Source organism: Mirounga leonina, unplaced genomic scaffold (assembly GCF_011800145.1).
Source record: "Mirounga leonina isolate KUSES-001 unplaced genomic scaffold, KU_Mleo_1.0 Mir_174, whole genome shotgun sequence".
Classification (NCBI taxonomy): Eukaryota; Metazoa; Chordata; class Mammalia; order Carnivora; family Phocidae; genus Mirounga; species Mirounga leonina.
The window spans coordinates 47,145,995-47,163,234 of record NW_023270451.1 but is presented as its reverse complement, the minus strand read 5'-3'; the positions used below and the strand labels follow the sequence as shown (position 1 = coordinate 47,163,234).

Genomic DNA, 17,240 nt, shown 5'->3' with positions numbered 1-17,240 from the left:
CCTTGACCCATGCTGTGTTCCTCTGCTTGATCCTTTCTTTTTCTATCTGCCCTGCTCCACTTTTTCTGAGAAGCCTTTTTTGACCTGCTTGTTCTTCTGATGGACTCTCATAATACACATTGCTTTCACATATTGAAAGCATATTGCTTTCACAGAATTTATCCCACTGTTGGTTTGCTTGGGTCTTTTCGCCCAACATTCCTCTTCCTCTGAGTCTTTTATCTCTATACCCCAGGCCACTAAAATAAATCTTTGTTGAATGAATGGTGTCCACTTTTAAAAACTTTTTATCTTGAAATAATCATAGACTCAGAAGAAGTTGTAGAAATAATACAGAGATTTCCTTGTGTGCTAATCACCTAGCTTCCCCCACTGGTAACATTTTATATAACTGTACATTATCAAAAGAAGGAGATTGAGGGGCGCCTGGGTGGCTCAGTTGGTTAGGCGACTGCCTTCGGCTCAGGTCATGATCCTGGAGTCCTGGGATCGAGTCCTGCATCGGGCTCCCTGCTCGGCAGGGAGTCTGCTTCTCCCTCTCCCGCTCCCACCTCTTGTGCTCTCTCTCTCTCTCACTCTCTCTTTCAAATAAATAAAATCTTTAAAAAAAAAAAAAAAAGGAGATTGACATTGGCACAATGAAATTAACTAGACTACAGACCTTACTTAGATTTTATCACCTTTGTGTGCACTTAGTTTTAAATAGGTGTTATATATAGTCCTATTAAATGTTATCATATATATCGATTTGTGATTATACCACAATCAAGATATAGAACTGTTCTGTTACCACAGAGAGCTCCCTTGTGCTACCCCATAATAATGATGTCCATTTTAACTAGATTTTCTCTGTATTATTATTATTATTTTTTTAAAGATTTTATTTGACAGAGAGAGAGAGACAGCGAGAGAGGGAACACAAGCAGGGGGAGTGGGAGAGTGAGAAGTAGGCTTCCTGCAGAGTAGGGAGCCTGATGTGGGGCTCGATCCCAGGACCCTGGGATCATGACCTGAGCTGAAGGCAGACACTTAACGACTGAGCCACCCAGGTGCCCCCTAGATTTTCTCTGTATTATTACAGGGAAGCAAGATGGAGAGGATATATTGCATATTAACTCTAGAATGCACTGTCCCCTTCAGAGATGGCCCTGGGAACTTCCTCCCCCAAATCCAAGATTTTAAAATAGGTTACAATGTTAAAATTAACAATAATGTTTTAGATTATTTTACCATCTTAAATGATTATAACATTCAGAAATGGTTAAGCACAGAAAAGACATTTAGAAAATTTGTAGTTGCATCTTTACTTTTTCCAAGAATTATTTGTTTTCTTTTCTAGAATCATGACAATGTTTCAAGTGCAGTCTTAGGAAGATACTGTTTCGTGGCTTTTGGCATTTAATTAAAAGAAAATGCCTTGTTAACTAAAAAGGAGAGCTTGAAATAATGTCATATGCCTAGTTTTGGATATAGATCATGTGGGAGCTGCTGTACATTCCAGAAAAATTAATGTAATTGCTAGAAAATATTGATTTATGGTCTCCCTAAACTAGATAGTGTTAACTAGTTGTGATTGCTCAGCTTCCAAGCTGAGGGGCAGGATCTGTAAGAAAAAGTGAAGGTGGTGTTGTTGCTAATAATGTCAAGCACATTACAACTGTTCTATGATAGCAACTATAGACAGAAAGCTAAACAAAGAGTCAGCCTCCTCTGACTGTACCAAGCCCCCCCCCTTTAAGATTTATTTATTTATTTTAGAGTGTGTGAGAGAGTGGTGGTGGAGGCCTGCTGTGGGGCTCTTCTCAAGACCCTGAGATCATGACCTGAGCGGAAATCAAGAATTAGACTCTTAACCAACTGAGCCACCCAGGTGCCCCTGCCCCTTCTTGCTCAAATCCCCTCTGAGACTTTTAAAGGGGATGGCAACCTTTAGGGAAAAATGGCAAACAAGTAGAAATATTTAAGGATAAAATGTTCAACCTGTTCTTTTTCTAGTTAAAACAACAAAAAGAATGGATGTCTTTGAAACTCTAGAAGCCTCAATCCAGCCTGCTAGCTCTCAGTGTTTGTTTTTTTAAAAAATAATTTTATTTATTTATTAAGTAGGCTCCATGCCCAACATGGGGCTTGAACTCATGACCCTGAGATCAAGGGTCACATGCTCTACCAACTTAGCCAGCCAGGGGCCCCAGCTCTCAGTGTTTTAAATGTTAAAACTTATGCTTTAAGTATTAATGAACTAACAGACTGGTATTTGTCTGACCCAGCATCCATTCCCAATGCTTTTCTGCCTTATAACTTTGTATTAGAGCTTGGAAAAACTTGTTTTCACAGCTGCATTTGGCCAAATTATAGTTCTAGAAATTGAGATGCATATGGAAGTCTGCTGAGTTGGGGGTATGAGGTACTGTCTTGAGAAGGCTTCTACTTTTTAAAAAAATAAAAAAAAGCATAGATGGCTGAGGCCCCTCCTTTCCCCATCTTCCTGCCTTCAATAAAGGTATGAAGGCTAAAACTGCTGTGGCCATCCTGCAACCATGAGAAATGTCAAACGAATCGCAGAAATTGTGGCTCTGCTGTTGAAACCAGGGTGACTGACTACTTAACAGACTTATGGGACCAAATAGACCCTTACTTAAGTCATTGCAATAGGATTTTTTTTTTTACTTGCAGTCAAATGCATTCCTAACTATACAGCTATTAAAATGCACCTTTTTAGTCCTCTTTCATCCTCACAATTAGCTACTCTTCCTATAGTTACTGATATTACTGTCCAATCACCCCAACTAGAAAACTCAGCCATCCCTCACTTATTTTTCCTTATCCTTAGTAACCAAGTCTTGTTTATTTTATCTAGCTAGTTTCTTTCTTTCTTTTTAAAGATTTTATTTATCTGAGAGAGAGAGAGAGTGCACAGCGGGGGGTAGGGGCAGAGGGAGAGAAAGAGGCAGAGTCCCTGCTGAGCAGGGAACTGGATGTGGGGCTCAATCCCAGGACCCTGAGATCATTACCTGAGCCGAAGGCAGATGCTTAACTGACTGAGCCACCCAGGGGCCCCATCTAGCTAGTTTCAAATCCATCTCTGCTTCACTATTCTCACAGCCACTAAATTAGTTTGGACACTCCCATCTCCTATCTGGGCTATTTTAACAGCTTCCTAACTAGTTTACTCACTTCACCTGATTATCCACCATGCTTCAGAATTATTTTTCTAAAATCTTATCAAGATATTCTTTTCCTTAAAAATCATAAATGGCTCTCTTTTGTCTAGAGGATGAAACACAAACTTTTTCTTTTTTAAAGATTTTATTTATTTTAGAGAGAGAGAGCGAGCACAGGCAGGAGGGGCAGAGGGAGAGGGAGAGAGAATCTCAAGCTGACTCCGGGCTCAGCACGTCCATCTCAAAACCCTGAGATCATGACCTGAGCCCAAAGAGTGGGTCAGTTAACCCACTGCACCTTGCAGGCGCCACAACACAAACTCTTACCAAGGGTATCATTTGTGGTTTGTACCTTCTTGTTCAGACTTTACATCTCCAGGGTCCAATCTGGCACAGAGTAGGTGCTCAAGTGTGTTAAATGACTGAATCTTTTATATGGCTTCTTTGTTGTTTAATATCAAAACACTTAAGCATTTAACCAGACTAAGCAGAATGATAGCATACCTGGCACTCAATAAAGATTTGCTGAATGAATCTATTTTCTAAACTCTACTGTAAAATTCCCAAATACACACATCCTGGCGTGCATTCAGTTGATCTAACCTAGCCTACAGGAAGAGGCTCTTTGGTAACGTAAAGGCTTTTAGTTTATAATTAGTCATGTACATATTCCAGATTGGGTTTGTGCCGAGAGTGTAAATTACAAAGGTAGGTGAAGTCTGTGTGGGCATTCCTGACAATTTTGCATCCATGAATAACTTCTATCAAATGAGAGAGCAAATCTACAACTTTCTGCTTGCTAGCAAGCTGTACCAAGTTAACCAAACCAGCGTGGGCCACAGCCATCTGCTGCTACAAAGGCTTAGCTTATGAAGCTGAAGGCATTCCTCTGGAACTTGCTGGGGGTGAGGTGGGGGGGAGCAGGTAGCCGCCGCAATGCAGTACAAACCTATCTGAGGCATTCATATACAGCTGCTCCCCCCGCACCCTGACAACTGTTCCCTCTCCCGAAATGCAGGCCCTTTCAGGTGCCGCTTTGAGGTTTTCCTTGGCCTTGAAAGACCGGGACAGAAGCCTTTCCAGATGAGACTGGGAAAGCCGAACATGTTGAGAGTGGAAGGCGCGTTTTGGAGAGCAGGGACTGAGGAGACAAAGCCCACTCAGTCAGCCACCCATCATCTCCCCTCCTTCCCGTGGTCTGATGTTGTCCAGCCCTTCTCATTCCCAATTCCTTACCCAGCCCGAACATTTCTGTATTTCAAGGGGGAAGAAAACAGCCTACGGCATAAGATTTGGTGCTTTGGTGTCTGGGTTTCCCAGCATTGAATTTCTAAAGGCTCTCCCTTCGCCAGGCTACGCCTGAACCCTTTGGCGCCCCAGGCCCGCTCGTCTCGGGGTGGCGACCACCTCGCCGCGCACGCGCCCTCCGCGGGCTATCTGCTGACCTTCTCCGGGAAACCCCTCCAAAAGCGCCTCCCCGTCACCTCGCGCCGCCCCCTCCCTCCTCTTTCCGCTTCCTTTTTCGCGCTTGCGCGGACCCAATTGTTTTGGCTTTCCGGTGGGATCCAGCAAAGGAAAAGGGCGGGGGAAGCTAGGGTAAGGGCGGGAGAAGGAGGGGGGGGTCTCAAGAACCCGGGAAACTGCAAAACTGCCGCTTGTTCCGCTAGGCGGGCGCGATCGGCGGGAATTGAAACCTGGCGAAGGCTGGTCCACGGTCCGCTGCCCGCGCGTTCCCGGGCCGCGGAAGGGGCCCGCGAAGGGGGCGAGCGCGCGCCGCGGGGGCGGGGCGGGAGCGGCGAGCCGGGCGTCTCGCGGCCCGGCGGCGCGGCTCCCGGGGGAGGAGTCTGGCGGTTGTCGGGCCCTGAGGAACGTGCGGCGGCGCCCGCAGAGGACGCTGCTTTCCGCGCAGGACGGACCGACCGAGGGAGGGCGCGAGGGGAAGCCGGAAGGAAGACGAGGCGGCGGCGCCAGGCTTCCTCGGGGGAGGCGGAGGCGAGACCCCGGCCCTGGCCTCGGCGGGAGGGCCACGCCCCCGCCGCCGCGCCCGAGGGGCCCAGTGCTTCCGGGGGCCGCCGGCCGCGCCGGATCCCAATCCTCGGGACCTGGGGACACGGTGAGCAGGCGTCGCCAGCGCCGGGCGAGAGGGAGGGGCGGTTGGGGGGAGCCCGCGAGGACCTGTGGAGGAATAGGGGAAAGAGGACAGCAGTGGGAGCGGGCTCGGCCCTTTGTGGCTCCGCGGGCGGGGAGGGCGTGGGGGGGCGGCGGCGGCATCTTTCAAACCCGAGACGTTTCCGCCACGGGCGGGGGAGGGGCGAGGGCAGCCGGCGCCGCCCTCCGGACCCCGCGGCGGCCCCTCCGCAGCCCGGCGCCGGGCTGGTGTGTGGGGCAGCGGCGGCGGGGTACGCCGCTGGCGGGGCCCTTTCCGGCCCCGGCCCCCCGGGCGCCTCCGCGGCCGTGGGTTTCCCGGGCGGCCTCCTGGCCCCTGCCGGCGCCCGCCCTTGCTAAAATAAAGCCCTTTCCCTTAACGCCTTGCGACGGGTTCGCGAGATGGTGGGCCGGAGAAGGGCAAGCCCTTCCTTGCATTTTTTTTTTTCTTTTTCTTTCCCGGTACATCTGAAGTAAGCAGGCGATGTGTAGATGAACAGAGATCCCATTATGATCTAACGATTTTAAAAAGAAAGCAGAAGCTACCCTTTGAAACAAAATTGTGTACGTGTTTACTTTAGACTGTGAAATCGTTAACTTACTTGAACTCGACCACCTCCTTCTCTCCATGAATTGACAAACCGTGAAGTTAAAAGAATATCTCTTGGTTTGATTTGGAGCAGTTATTCTGAGTTAACGTCCTCCCCCCCCCCAACCCCCAAATTTAGCGATCTAAGGTCTTGTTTTACAGCGACCTCAAAGGGAGAGGAATACACACTTCATGGGCTACAGATCCCTACAATTGTCCGCTACCACTCTGGTCCCTTCAAGTGAAAACAGAAAATCCAAAATGTAAAATTAACTTTAAAACGGCATGTTTGTATGTAGTGTTTATCTTCTATATCATTTAACCTTATAAAAATTGTAGGGTACAGGGCTGGTCACGTGTTGTTTATACATGAATCTGAACGTCTGGCTCACTGAGCATTCAGGCATTCAGAAACAAAACCCTATCAGCAATGTGGTCTAACCAAAATTACGTTTTCTTCTATTGAGGCAACTAGTTAACGGGGGTGGATTTTTTTTTTCTCCTTCCCTCTTGAGTTGTGAATTTTTGCTTGAATTTGGGTAATATGGACTTCCAATCTCTTGAGATTGTGACTTACTTTAGTTAACCTTTGGTAACGTTTTTTCAGAAGGGTTTTTTTTTTCTGACCTAAAGTAAATTGAAATGTCAAACCCATCCGTTTTTTTCTAGTCTTGATGTGGAATTTTGCTGTTCTTTTCATCTGGCTGCTAACTAATGTTAAGCTTACTTCACTTTGATCTTTCTCGTTGGTCTAGTGCTAATTGAAATCCTTTTAGTTTGGGTCCTGAAATCCTCAAGAAGTCTGTCGGTAAACTATACCAGGACTATGACGTTTCTGTTGAGCATGCCTTATAGTCCACACTTTTTCACCTAGTGCTATTTTCTCTACACGGAATTTTGTAGGAAGAGTTTAAAGTGTTACGACTCTTCTCCCCTTTTTGTTTGCTCTCATAGGATGCATAAAATCTGTTAACTTTATTCATGGGACCTATAAAGAAGTGGGTGGGAATAGCAGTGTCATAGTTCTTTAAATCCACACAATAATGTAGATTTTCTTTCTCCTGGTTAATGGAAATAATGAGCTATCCCATAAGATTCAAACATTGAACATTGAATTTCTAGAAATTTGAATGTAGTCTGAAAAGCCGAAAGATTTTACACGTTTATTTAGACAAGAGTTGTTTTTCTCATTGCCCAGCTTCCTAAGACCAGGAAAAAGGATTTGTCCTACAGTCATGAATGAAAATGTTGAACAACTTCATTATATCTCAATCTTATCATTTTCAGTTTTGTGGAGTTTGAATAGAGCAAGTAATATTTAAGTAACTCAGTATTAGAAATGACAGGTTGATTGCGAGTAATTTTTTAAATATTTGGAGATTACTTCTGGTTCCCTTGCCAGGAATTCGCAGTACCTGGATTTCCTCAGTGTGGGGAGAAGGGATTGTTGTAGATTTGGAGAAAATGTAATTTAATGAGAGAAGCTTTTAAAATTCTTGGCTTTCTTTGCTCCACTTCCATACTTCTGGCAAGTGGTGACATGCAGTAGCTTCCATGGTAGGCAAATGATTCTAAATATTCCTCAGTTTACTTTTCTTTTTTGGAAGAAACTGAAAAACTTCAGTAGTTGTAATCATTGTTAACTGGCTGTGCCCTTAATGACCACATGTTTGAATGTCTGGGAAATACTTTCTTCTGCTGTTGTGATTGAAAAAATCATTGACTTGGTGGAAAGTGAAATCCCAGTGAGAACGCTAATGTCAGTTTTGCTTTAGCCTGTATTTCTCCAGCTTTCTTTCCTTTTTTTTTTTTTAAAGATTTTATTTACTTATTTGACAGAGAGACACAGGGAGAGAGGGAACAGGGGCAAGGGGAGTGGGAGAGGGAGAAGCAGGCTTCCCGCTGAGCAGAGAGTCCAATGTGGGGCTCGATCCCAGGACCCTGGGATCATGACCTGAGCCAAAGGCAGACGCTTAACGACTGAGCCCCCCAGGCACCCCTCTCCAGCTTGCTTTCTTTCTCAGCTCACTACAGAGCTGAGAGGAAAAAACGAAAAGTAATATCCAAAATAAAAGGACATACTATACTCATAGGATTACTGTCACAGGTGGCATTTCCTTTATAGTCATTTAGTATTTTGTTGTTCCTGTTTATTTTGTTTTAAAGTGAAATAACTTACTAATCATAACGTAGTACAGAAGCTTATATTTGTGATCTGAATTTACTTGATGGAGCCCTGTAGACTTTTCAGTGTGGTTGGAAATGAAGAGCATAGGAATAGACCTGAGGTCTGAATTTGGTTAGAGTAGGGGAAGCTATACTGAAATTATCAAACTTGATAAATTCTTCAGAAGGCAAGGTGTTTGTTTTTTAATTGATGTTTGTCACAACTCCAAAAAATTCTGTTTGTGTAATGGTTGGCAGTCAATCTAAAGACCATAGTTTTCCAAACATTCTCAACTGTCAGGATGGTTTTGATAACTTGAAAGCAAACTCACTGGCACCGATATTTTGTCCCTACGGAGAAACCTATCACTTCATTGATATGAACAATGTTTGTTTTGTCACTGGTGCTTCCTGGTTCTCCTTTAGTTGTTTTTTTTTTTTTTTTTGCACTGGCATCAGCCCTTTCAAGATTAGTCTTTGTTGAGCCAGTTTGTTTCATTGATTTGTACCATCAAAATACTCCCTAAACCCTTGAATGAATGTCTAAGATCCCTTTCACCCAGGGTAAAGAGAACTGTGTTTGAGTGATGAGACCTTGTAATTGGGACGCCTGGACCTGGTACAGGTGTGGAGATTGAGGAGTTGGGAAAGTGCCACAAAAAGCCTGGCCAGTGAGTGCATCAATAAATCCAACTGCAGATGTTTAGGTAGTAGTGTGATGTGTCAGGCACTGGTCCTAAGATTTTTATGAAATTCATTTAATCAACTCATTGAGAAGAGTTCTATTTTTATCTTCCATTTTACAGATTAGCATACTGTAGCACAGAAAGTAAATAACTTAACAAAAGGTCACACATTTAGTAAGTTGAAGAATTGGGCTTTCACAGCTCCACAGTTCATGCTCTTAATTTTTTGGCAATAACTTGACATTCTGAATGCCTTGGATCCTTTCCAAGAAAAGTTTTCTAGCTTCTGTATTGGCGTTTGTGGCATTGAAAGATGCAGCACTGTATCAGAAACTAATGATGTAATGTATGGTGATTAACATAACATAGTAAAAAAAAAAGAAAGATACAGCACTATCTAAGTTAATAATATGCAACTGGGAAGTGCTTCGTGCAGGTGATGACCTACAGTCCACTGCCTTTCCTATCATTACTTCATCCTTTATGTAATTTCTGTGCAGTCCTTGTTGGCAACCTCCTTCCCATCTTTTTATTTCATTTAACATACACAGCTCAGTTAATTGCTAATCAATCTCATTTTTACATTCAGTGGTTATTTAATACTTTATTCTTTCCTTGATCTTCTAGGTTTTGCCTGGTTAACATTGGAAAAGCTTGCTTTGCTTCTATTTGTGTTTCTGTAGCTACTCAGTGGAAGGGTACTACAAATGACACACCTGTGGGATTAAAAACCAGGTTTCAAAGTGAAATTAAGACACCTCCCCCCCCCCAATAAAATCCACTGCCATCAACCTCTGAAATCTTTAAGAGTGTTTGGAATTATTTTTTAACATTTCAACCTTTTTTTTTTTTTTAAAGGTTTTATTTATTTATTTGACAGAGAGAGACACAGCAAGAGAGGGAACACAAGCAGGGGGAGTGGGAGAGGGAGAAGCAGGCTTCCCGCTGAGCCGGGAGCCCGATATGGGACTCGATCCCAGGACCCTGGGATCATGACCTGAGCCGAAGGCAGTCGCCCAACCAACTGAGCCACCCAGGCGCCCCGTTACTATTCTTTAATTGTGTCTATTAACAGTATTTGCTTTGTGTAGATTTTCTTTGTAGACACAGTTTTGGTCATATTTTGGCTTGCAAAGCCTGGGGACTTAAGCACCTTTTTTGTAGTATTGCTACTGATTATTTGAGGAAAACCTGTTGGAATAAGTTCCCATAAGAGGTGTTTCAGATTTTTAAATAGAATTGTATATATTAATCTGGATTGCTGACTGATTGAATCCTGATCACTCAGTAGCATTGTTTGTTTTGAAACTATTTTGTGTGGTAGAACTCAATAGAGAAAAAAAATGTATTAAAACCAAAATTTTTGCTTTTTTTTTCTTTCAATCATAATTTATAAATTATGGGCCAAAGGCAGACGCTTAACGACTGAGCCCCCCAGGTTAGCCTTCTTTTAACATAGGTAGCCCTTAGATTTAAAAATAAGTTGGACAGGGGCGCCTGGGTGGCTCAGTTGGTTAAGCAGCTGCCTTCGGCTCAGGTCATGATCCCAGGGTCCTGGGATAGAGCACCCAAGTCTGGCTCCCTGCTCAGCGGGGAGTCTGCTTCTCCCTCTCCCTCTGCCTGCCTCTCTGCCTACTTGTTCTCTGTCTCTATCTCTCCGTCAAAAATAAATAAAAATCTTTAAAAAAATAAAAAATAAGTTGGACATTGTCCCCTAATATTTTACAGAAAGTCAGTGGGTAGAGTATAGAAGAAAGGATCTCATCCTGTATATGGCATTCTAACCTTATCAATGCTGTTATTCTCTGCCATCAAGCAGATCAGTAGAAAACATTGACTTGAGCTCATAACTTAGAAAAAGAAGTTAGAATATCCATAGTTTTTATATCAAAGTACCTTGCACTTTATTAGATTCTGAATTTCATTATATCGTGTTTGTACAACTCCCATTTAATTATTACGCTAGTTGGCAGTTTTCATTGTGGAATATGTTCTAATATTTTAATGACCAGCTTTAAAATACAGCATTTTAAAGCCTATCTCTTTACACAAAAATTGTCTCTTATACATCTTGTGTTTTTCAGATGTATGTAGTTATTATTGGAGTTGATAAAATGGAAAATAGGTTGTGTTTTGGTTTTAGTTTTTTTTAAGATTTTTATTTATTTATTTGACAGAGCGAGAGAGAGCGCGCGCGCAAGCTGAGCAAGAGGGAGAAGCAGGCTCCCCGTTGAGCAGGGAGCCCAATGCGGGGCTCGATCCCAGGACCCTGAGATCATGACCTGAGCCGAAGGCAGCCGCTTAACCAACTGAGCCACCCAGGTGCCCCAGTAGGTTGTGTTTTTGATTCTTTTTTTTTTTTCTTAAATTATTTTATTTATTTGACAGGGAGAGAGAGAGAGAGCACAAGCAGGGGGAGTGGCAGGCAGAGGGAGAGGGAGAAGCAGGCTCTCTGCTGAGCAGAGAGCCTGACTTGGGGCTCTATCCCAGGACCCTGGGATCATGACCTGAGCGGAAGGCAGACGCATAACGACTGAGCCACCCAGGTGCCCTGTGTTTTTGATTCTGTAATAGTTTTTTCTCATTTTTTTTTCAACAGATTATCTTGTAGAGGAATGTCCTTTGTGTTTTTAACCTTAATAAAGGGTACTCACACTACATAAAAGAGAAAGTGTTTCAGAAATCCACTGAACCTGCAGTTGGTGGGGAAAGCATTTAGTTGTGTGATTAGTTAACAGTTGTTAAAATATTTTAGTTGAAAAGAAAAGTGGAATATATACAGGTTAGATTAAGATCAACTTTTAAGCATTTAAGGCTTATGCTTTTCCTCTGTTTTTGTGATCTAAAGGGAAAATATTCTTCTAAGGAAAAACAACTTGAGTTATGCATTTTAATCACAGACTCTTAATATTTGATCAAGAAGCAGTCTGAAGCAGAGATTGGTGCATGTGGCCTGCAGCCTGTTTTTGGAAATAAGTTTTACTGAAACACAGTATGTCCATTTGTTTACATACTGTCTTGTTGCTCTGAGGCTACAACAGAGTTAAGCATTTGGGACAGAGACTTTATAGCTTGCAAAGCCTCTGGAATATATATATTTTTAAAAGATTTTATTTATTTGACAGAGACACAGCGAGAGAGGGAACACAAGCAGGGGGAGTGGGAGAGGGAGAAGCAGGCTTTCCACTGAGCAGGGAGCCCGATGTGGGGCTCGATCCCAGGACCTGGGATCATGACCTGAGCGGAAGGCAGATGCTTAACTACTGAGCCTCCCACGCGCCCCGCCTCTAGAATATTTTGTCTTTGTGATAAGAAAAGAAAGTAGTATACTCTTTTTTTTTTTTTTTAAAGATTTTATTTATTTATTTGAGACAGAGAATGAGAGACAGAGGGCATGAGAGGGAGGAGGGTCAGAGGGAGAAGCAGACTCCCTGCCGAGCAGGGAGCCCGATGCGGGACTCAATCCCGGGACTCCAGGATCATGACCTGAGCCGAAGGCAGTCGCTTAACCAACTGAGCCACCCAGGCGCCCAAAAGTAGTACACTCTTTAAAAAAGTTTATTTTTTATTTTTTTATTTTTATTTATTTATTTTTTAAGGATTTTATTTATTTATTTGACAGAGAGAGAGAGAACAAGTAGGCAGAGAGGCAGGCAGAGGGAGAGGGAGAAGCAGGCTTCCTGTGGAGCAGGGAGCCTGATGCGGGGCTCAATCCCAGGACCCCAGGATTATGACCTGAGCCGAAGGCAGCCGCTTAACCAACTGAGCCACCCAGGCGCCCCAAAAGTTTATTTTTTAAATTAGATAATCATTGCATATATTAATAAAATTCAGAAGGCTTAAAAGTCTTCAGTAAGTTTTTCCTCTTCCTGCAGCGTGAACCGTTGTTCGGAGTGGAGCCAAGTGCCAGCTACGTCCTTTGCTCATTTTACTTGTATCACAGTTTTTCTTATGATAAGGAATAAAATTTCTTGTTCTTGTGTTATCAGAGGCTTGGAAATGAAAGACCAAGACAGCTAGGTTTGTTTGGTTTTTCTTTTTTCAGATTTTATTTATTTGATAGAGAGCACACAAGCAGGGGGAGCGGCAGAGGCAGAGGGAGAAGCAGGCTTCCCGCTGAGCAAGGGGCCCGATGCGGAATTCGATTCCAGGACCCTGGGATCACGACCTGAGCCAAAGGCAGATGCTCAACTGACTGAGCCACCCAGGAGTCCCAAGACGGCTAGATTTTAAGAGAAACGTTTCTTATACCCAAATTATTTCACCTATTTGCTGCCGCCTTTTTAGCTTTTGTCTAGAATAACTGGTTTTTAAAACTTTTTAAATGATAATCATGGTTTGGGCTGTAGTCTATAGTAATAAATGCATATGGTGTTTTGGAGCTCTAGTGGTTGGCAACTCTCAGTCTGAGTACTTACAGTACAATGACCAGCATTTAATGAATACTCAGTAAACATTTGTTGAGTTAAATTTAAGTAGCCATTAATTTGTGATAGAAAATTAAATAATTTCTTGATACCTGGGAATTAGTCTGTAGGTGCTAAATTTTGCAGATAACAGGATGTGTGACTTATTTTGAAGCTAATTTTAGGTATGACATAGAATGGTATGTGATTAATGTGTTTATTAAGAAGAGAAAATTCATAAAGTATGTCAGATCACTGGTGATTAAGTAATACGGTACAGACTTTGAAATATTTTTAGGATATTTCAAGTTGTTTTTGGGAGAGAAGGAATCTTGTTATAGTAAATGTTCATGTTACGGGCATTTGAAGGTTGTTGATCATTTTAAACTTTGCACCTTTTCACGTTTTTAGTTAATATATTTTGAAGTCTATACTCTTAGAAGTGACAACTTTATTTTGAATTGTACTAGATATAGATCTGTTTAAATTATTAAGCTGAGTTACTTGATATCTAAATGACTTACTTTTATGCCTATTTTAGTATTCAGATGTCGTAAATAAAAATTACCTTATCAGGAAGAGGATGAACCCTAGATTACAAAGTAAGGAGTGGGTTAGGGGTGCATAAAGCAGTCATAATGAGTATTACGTAAAGTTGGCTCACTGTGTAATTTTGTAAAAGCAGACTTCACTTGTTTTAGTATGGTTTCATGGGTATGATTTTAAAAAAAATCTAGCAAAACCCCGACATAACAAATTAAATGGGGCCTTAAAAAGTCGCAGCAAAAAGTCAAGTCACTACAAAAAAATCAAGTCATAGTATGAAGTTAAAGAAATGACCAGAGGGAGCCTGTACAGCTAGTCTGCAAGGAATTCTGGGGTCTAGCAGTGTGATCCAAATCAATCCTGGCTCTAGCTGCCAGTTCCTGTCACCTGGTTTAAATATGGATGACAATTTTGGGTCTTACAGCTAAGGTTAGGACTTTCAGTTTATCAATGCATGTATTTCTGTAAGATAAATTTCTAGAGGTAGAATTGATAGATTGAGATATTCAGTATTTACAGTGCTAGATACTATGCTTTCTGTAGTAGTTCATTTGCAATTCTGAAATTCAGAAAGCTCTTAAAATCAAGTTTTAAGAAAAACTAACAAAACTCAACCTGAAGTAACATGAGGCTATTTCCAGTACTATTTTCACACTGTTCATATTTCCCACAGCAAAGATAGTAATATGTTCAATTATGGAGTGCTGCTCCTGACTTCTTGAGAGAGTCCTGTAATACATGATATATATACCACATTACCTCTATAAAACCTGAAAATTTCTAAATTCCAGAACATATCTAGCTTTAAGGGTTTTGAGTAAGGGCTTGTAGGTATGAATTGGCCTACACTCCTGTGTAAGAATACTTATTTTCCCACACCCTTATTAACAATGGATCTTGCATCATTGATAAGTGAAAATAGCCAGTGATTTTAGGTATTACTAGCCTTAGAGGTTGTAGTAGTAGATTAGATTTATAGTGTAACTTTGAGATCTGGAAGAGCAAAGTCATTACCTTAAATGACCCAAAGTCTCACTCTGCCTTTGCACCTGTTTTAGTTACATTCAGAGTTAAGTTGGCTGGAAATTTGACAGTGTATATCAAGTTAGCAGTTTGTGTAATAGTATAGTTTGGCAGGAAGTACAATGTGATCGTCTCTTTGACATATGGGAGATGCTTTGTGAGAAAAAGTGTTAATGGTTCCAATCATGGTATTATTTATAGGTTTCATGTGAGTAGTACTTGATTTTCTGATCATGGGAACTAAGAGTCATCTAATTAGAAAAGAAGTGATAGTTTTTAGCTGTTTAGTAATTCTGTATGGGTTTTACCTCTTTTCCTGATTTGTAACTTCTTTGCCTTATGTTGTAATTACTGATTTCCAAATAAAATTTAAATTTTAATTCAACTGGAATTTCTTTTAATGATTGGTATGCAATATAGCTAAAACCTAGGGTTTTTTTTCCCTCTCAAGTGGTTAGCAAGTTGTTCCAACGTTATTTGTTGAAATAAGCCAATCTTCCATTTTAAAATGCTAGTGTTTATCATATCTAATTTCTTATATTTACTTGGCCTTATTGTAGATTTGTAAGACATTTTAATATTTGATAAGAGTCATGAGGAAAAACTTGTCCTCCCTTCCCTTCAAAAATCCTGGCAACTTCTGTGCATTCTTCTAGATGAATCTTCTGCAAATAGGGTTTAGGTTGGATTGGTATTAAATTTACACATTTTGGAGAGCATTCATATTTATATAATATGGAGTCTTCCATATAGGAACACATGTCTCTTTATCATGTTTAGTTTAAAAAAGTTTTTCCTGGGGCGCCTGGGTGGCTCAGTTGGTTAAGCGGCTGCCTTCGGCTCAGGTCATGATCCTGGAGTCCCGGGATCGAGTCCCGCATCGGGCTCCCTGCTCAGCGGGGAGTGTGCTTCTCCCTCTCCCACTACTCCCTCTTGTGCTCTCTCTCTCTCTCATTCTCTCTCTCAAATAAATAAAATCTTTAAAAAAAAAAAAAAGTTTTTCCTTTTTCCAGTAAAATTGTATACTCAAAACGATTTCTAGGAAGGAACCACTGTACAAAGATACATTGCATATACTTCCCTTACTGGACTGAACTACACATAGAAAAAACATAGTGTATACTTTTGGAAATAAACTAATGGAACCTATTTACCATATGGTTTAAGTAATTTAAATTAAATATAAAAGCTTTGTAAGTACATTTAGAATATATCCCCAAAATGAGATTCTCTGTGCAAGAGAAAGGGTTTTTTTGTTTTTTTTCCCCCACCTCTTAAATTATGGTCCTGTATTGCCACTAAACAAAGAACTTGTTTGGCTTTGCTGGTAATTTAAATTCCTTATTTCTTTTCTTTTTTTTTTTTTTTTAAGATTTTATTTATTTATTTGAGAGAGAGAATGAGAGAGAGCACATGAGAGGGGGGAGGGTCAGAGGGAGAAGCAGACTCCCTGCCGAGCAGGGAGCCCGATGCGGGACTCGATCCCGGGACTCCAGGATCATGACCTGAGCCGAAGGCAGTTGCTTAACCAACTGAGCCACCCAAGCGCCCCTAAATTCCTTATTTCTAAATAACTAAAAATATATGCTTATTGATGTGCTCCTTATTTTCTAGAATGTTTATATTTTGAAGAGAAGGCAAAAAGTTAATTTGTTAAATGTTAATTTTCTTCAATCTTTTTTATTTTAAATGTAACAGACTTTAAAATGTCCCTTTTCTCATGTTTCATTTTTATGGTAATGTCTGTAGTTGAACTTCAAATAAATATAATTTATATTTAAATTTGCCATTTTAAACACTGTATCACTAAAAATACTGGCTTAGATACTCTGACCTTTTTTTTTTTTTTTTAGTTACTCCAGAGGATTCACAGAACATAGGATGTCACCACAAAATCTACCTCGTGTGTTACTCTCTTTAACTCATGAGCTGCACAACAATTGCAAATTTGAGCAAGACGGCTGTAGACCGTGTTGAAGAACGGAAGAACCTAATTAACACAGGATGACCTAGGAGTGATTCTAAGCATATAACAAGATACTATTCATTAGCGAATGTGTCAGTCTTGATTCTGAATGCTGCAGATAACAGCACGCAGAGTTTCTCCTTTTTTTATTTCTGAAGCATTCACTTGACCTTCCATCAGTAAGACTGACTTTTCCAATCTGTTCTGGGAGATATTAATGGAATACAGTCATGTCCACTCCAGACGAGAGGCAGATCAATACTGAATATGCTGTGTCCTTGTTGGAACAGTTAAAACTGTTTTATGAACAGCAGTTGTTTACTGACATAGTGTTAATTGTTGAGGGCACTGAATTCCCTTGTCATAAGATGGTTCTTGCAACATGTAGCTCTTATTTTAGGTAAGTACTTTAATCTTGCTTGATTTGTAATTTCAAATGCAGAATGTTAGCTTATTTTTTTTAAGATTTTATTTGACAGAGAGCGAGAGCAGGAACACAAGCAGGGGGAGTGGGAGAGGGAGAAGCAGGCTTCCCGCCGAGCAGGGAGCCCA

The 17,240-nt window shown here is 41.4% G+C and overlaps 1 protein-coding gene across 4 annotated transcripts in view; it reads left to right on the top strand.

The window, feature by feature from the left end:
- The window catches only part of KBTBD2 (kelch repeat and BTB domain containing 2), a 39,445-nt gene that overhangs the window by 12,807 nt on the left and 9,398 nt on the right, over positions 1-17,240 (top strand). The window contains exons 1-2 of one of the 4 annotated variants that reach the window (XM_035020874.1): positions 4,993-5,274; positions 16,576-17,088. In XM_035020874.1, coding sequence (XP_034876765.1) covers positions 16,919-17,088 — 170 coding nt within the window. In that variant the 5' untranslated portion in view covers positions 4,993-5,274; positions 16,576-16,918. Of the gene's footprint in view, positions 1-4,992; positions 5,275-11,037; positions 11,078-16,575; positions 17,089-17,240 lie in introns of those variants that run through there. The other 3 variants (XM_035020873.1, XM_035020875.1, XM_035020872.1) reach the window with 3 other exon arrangements.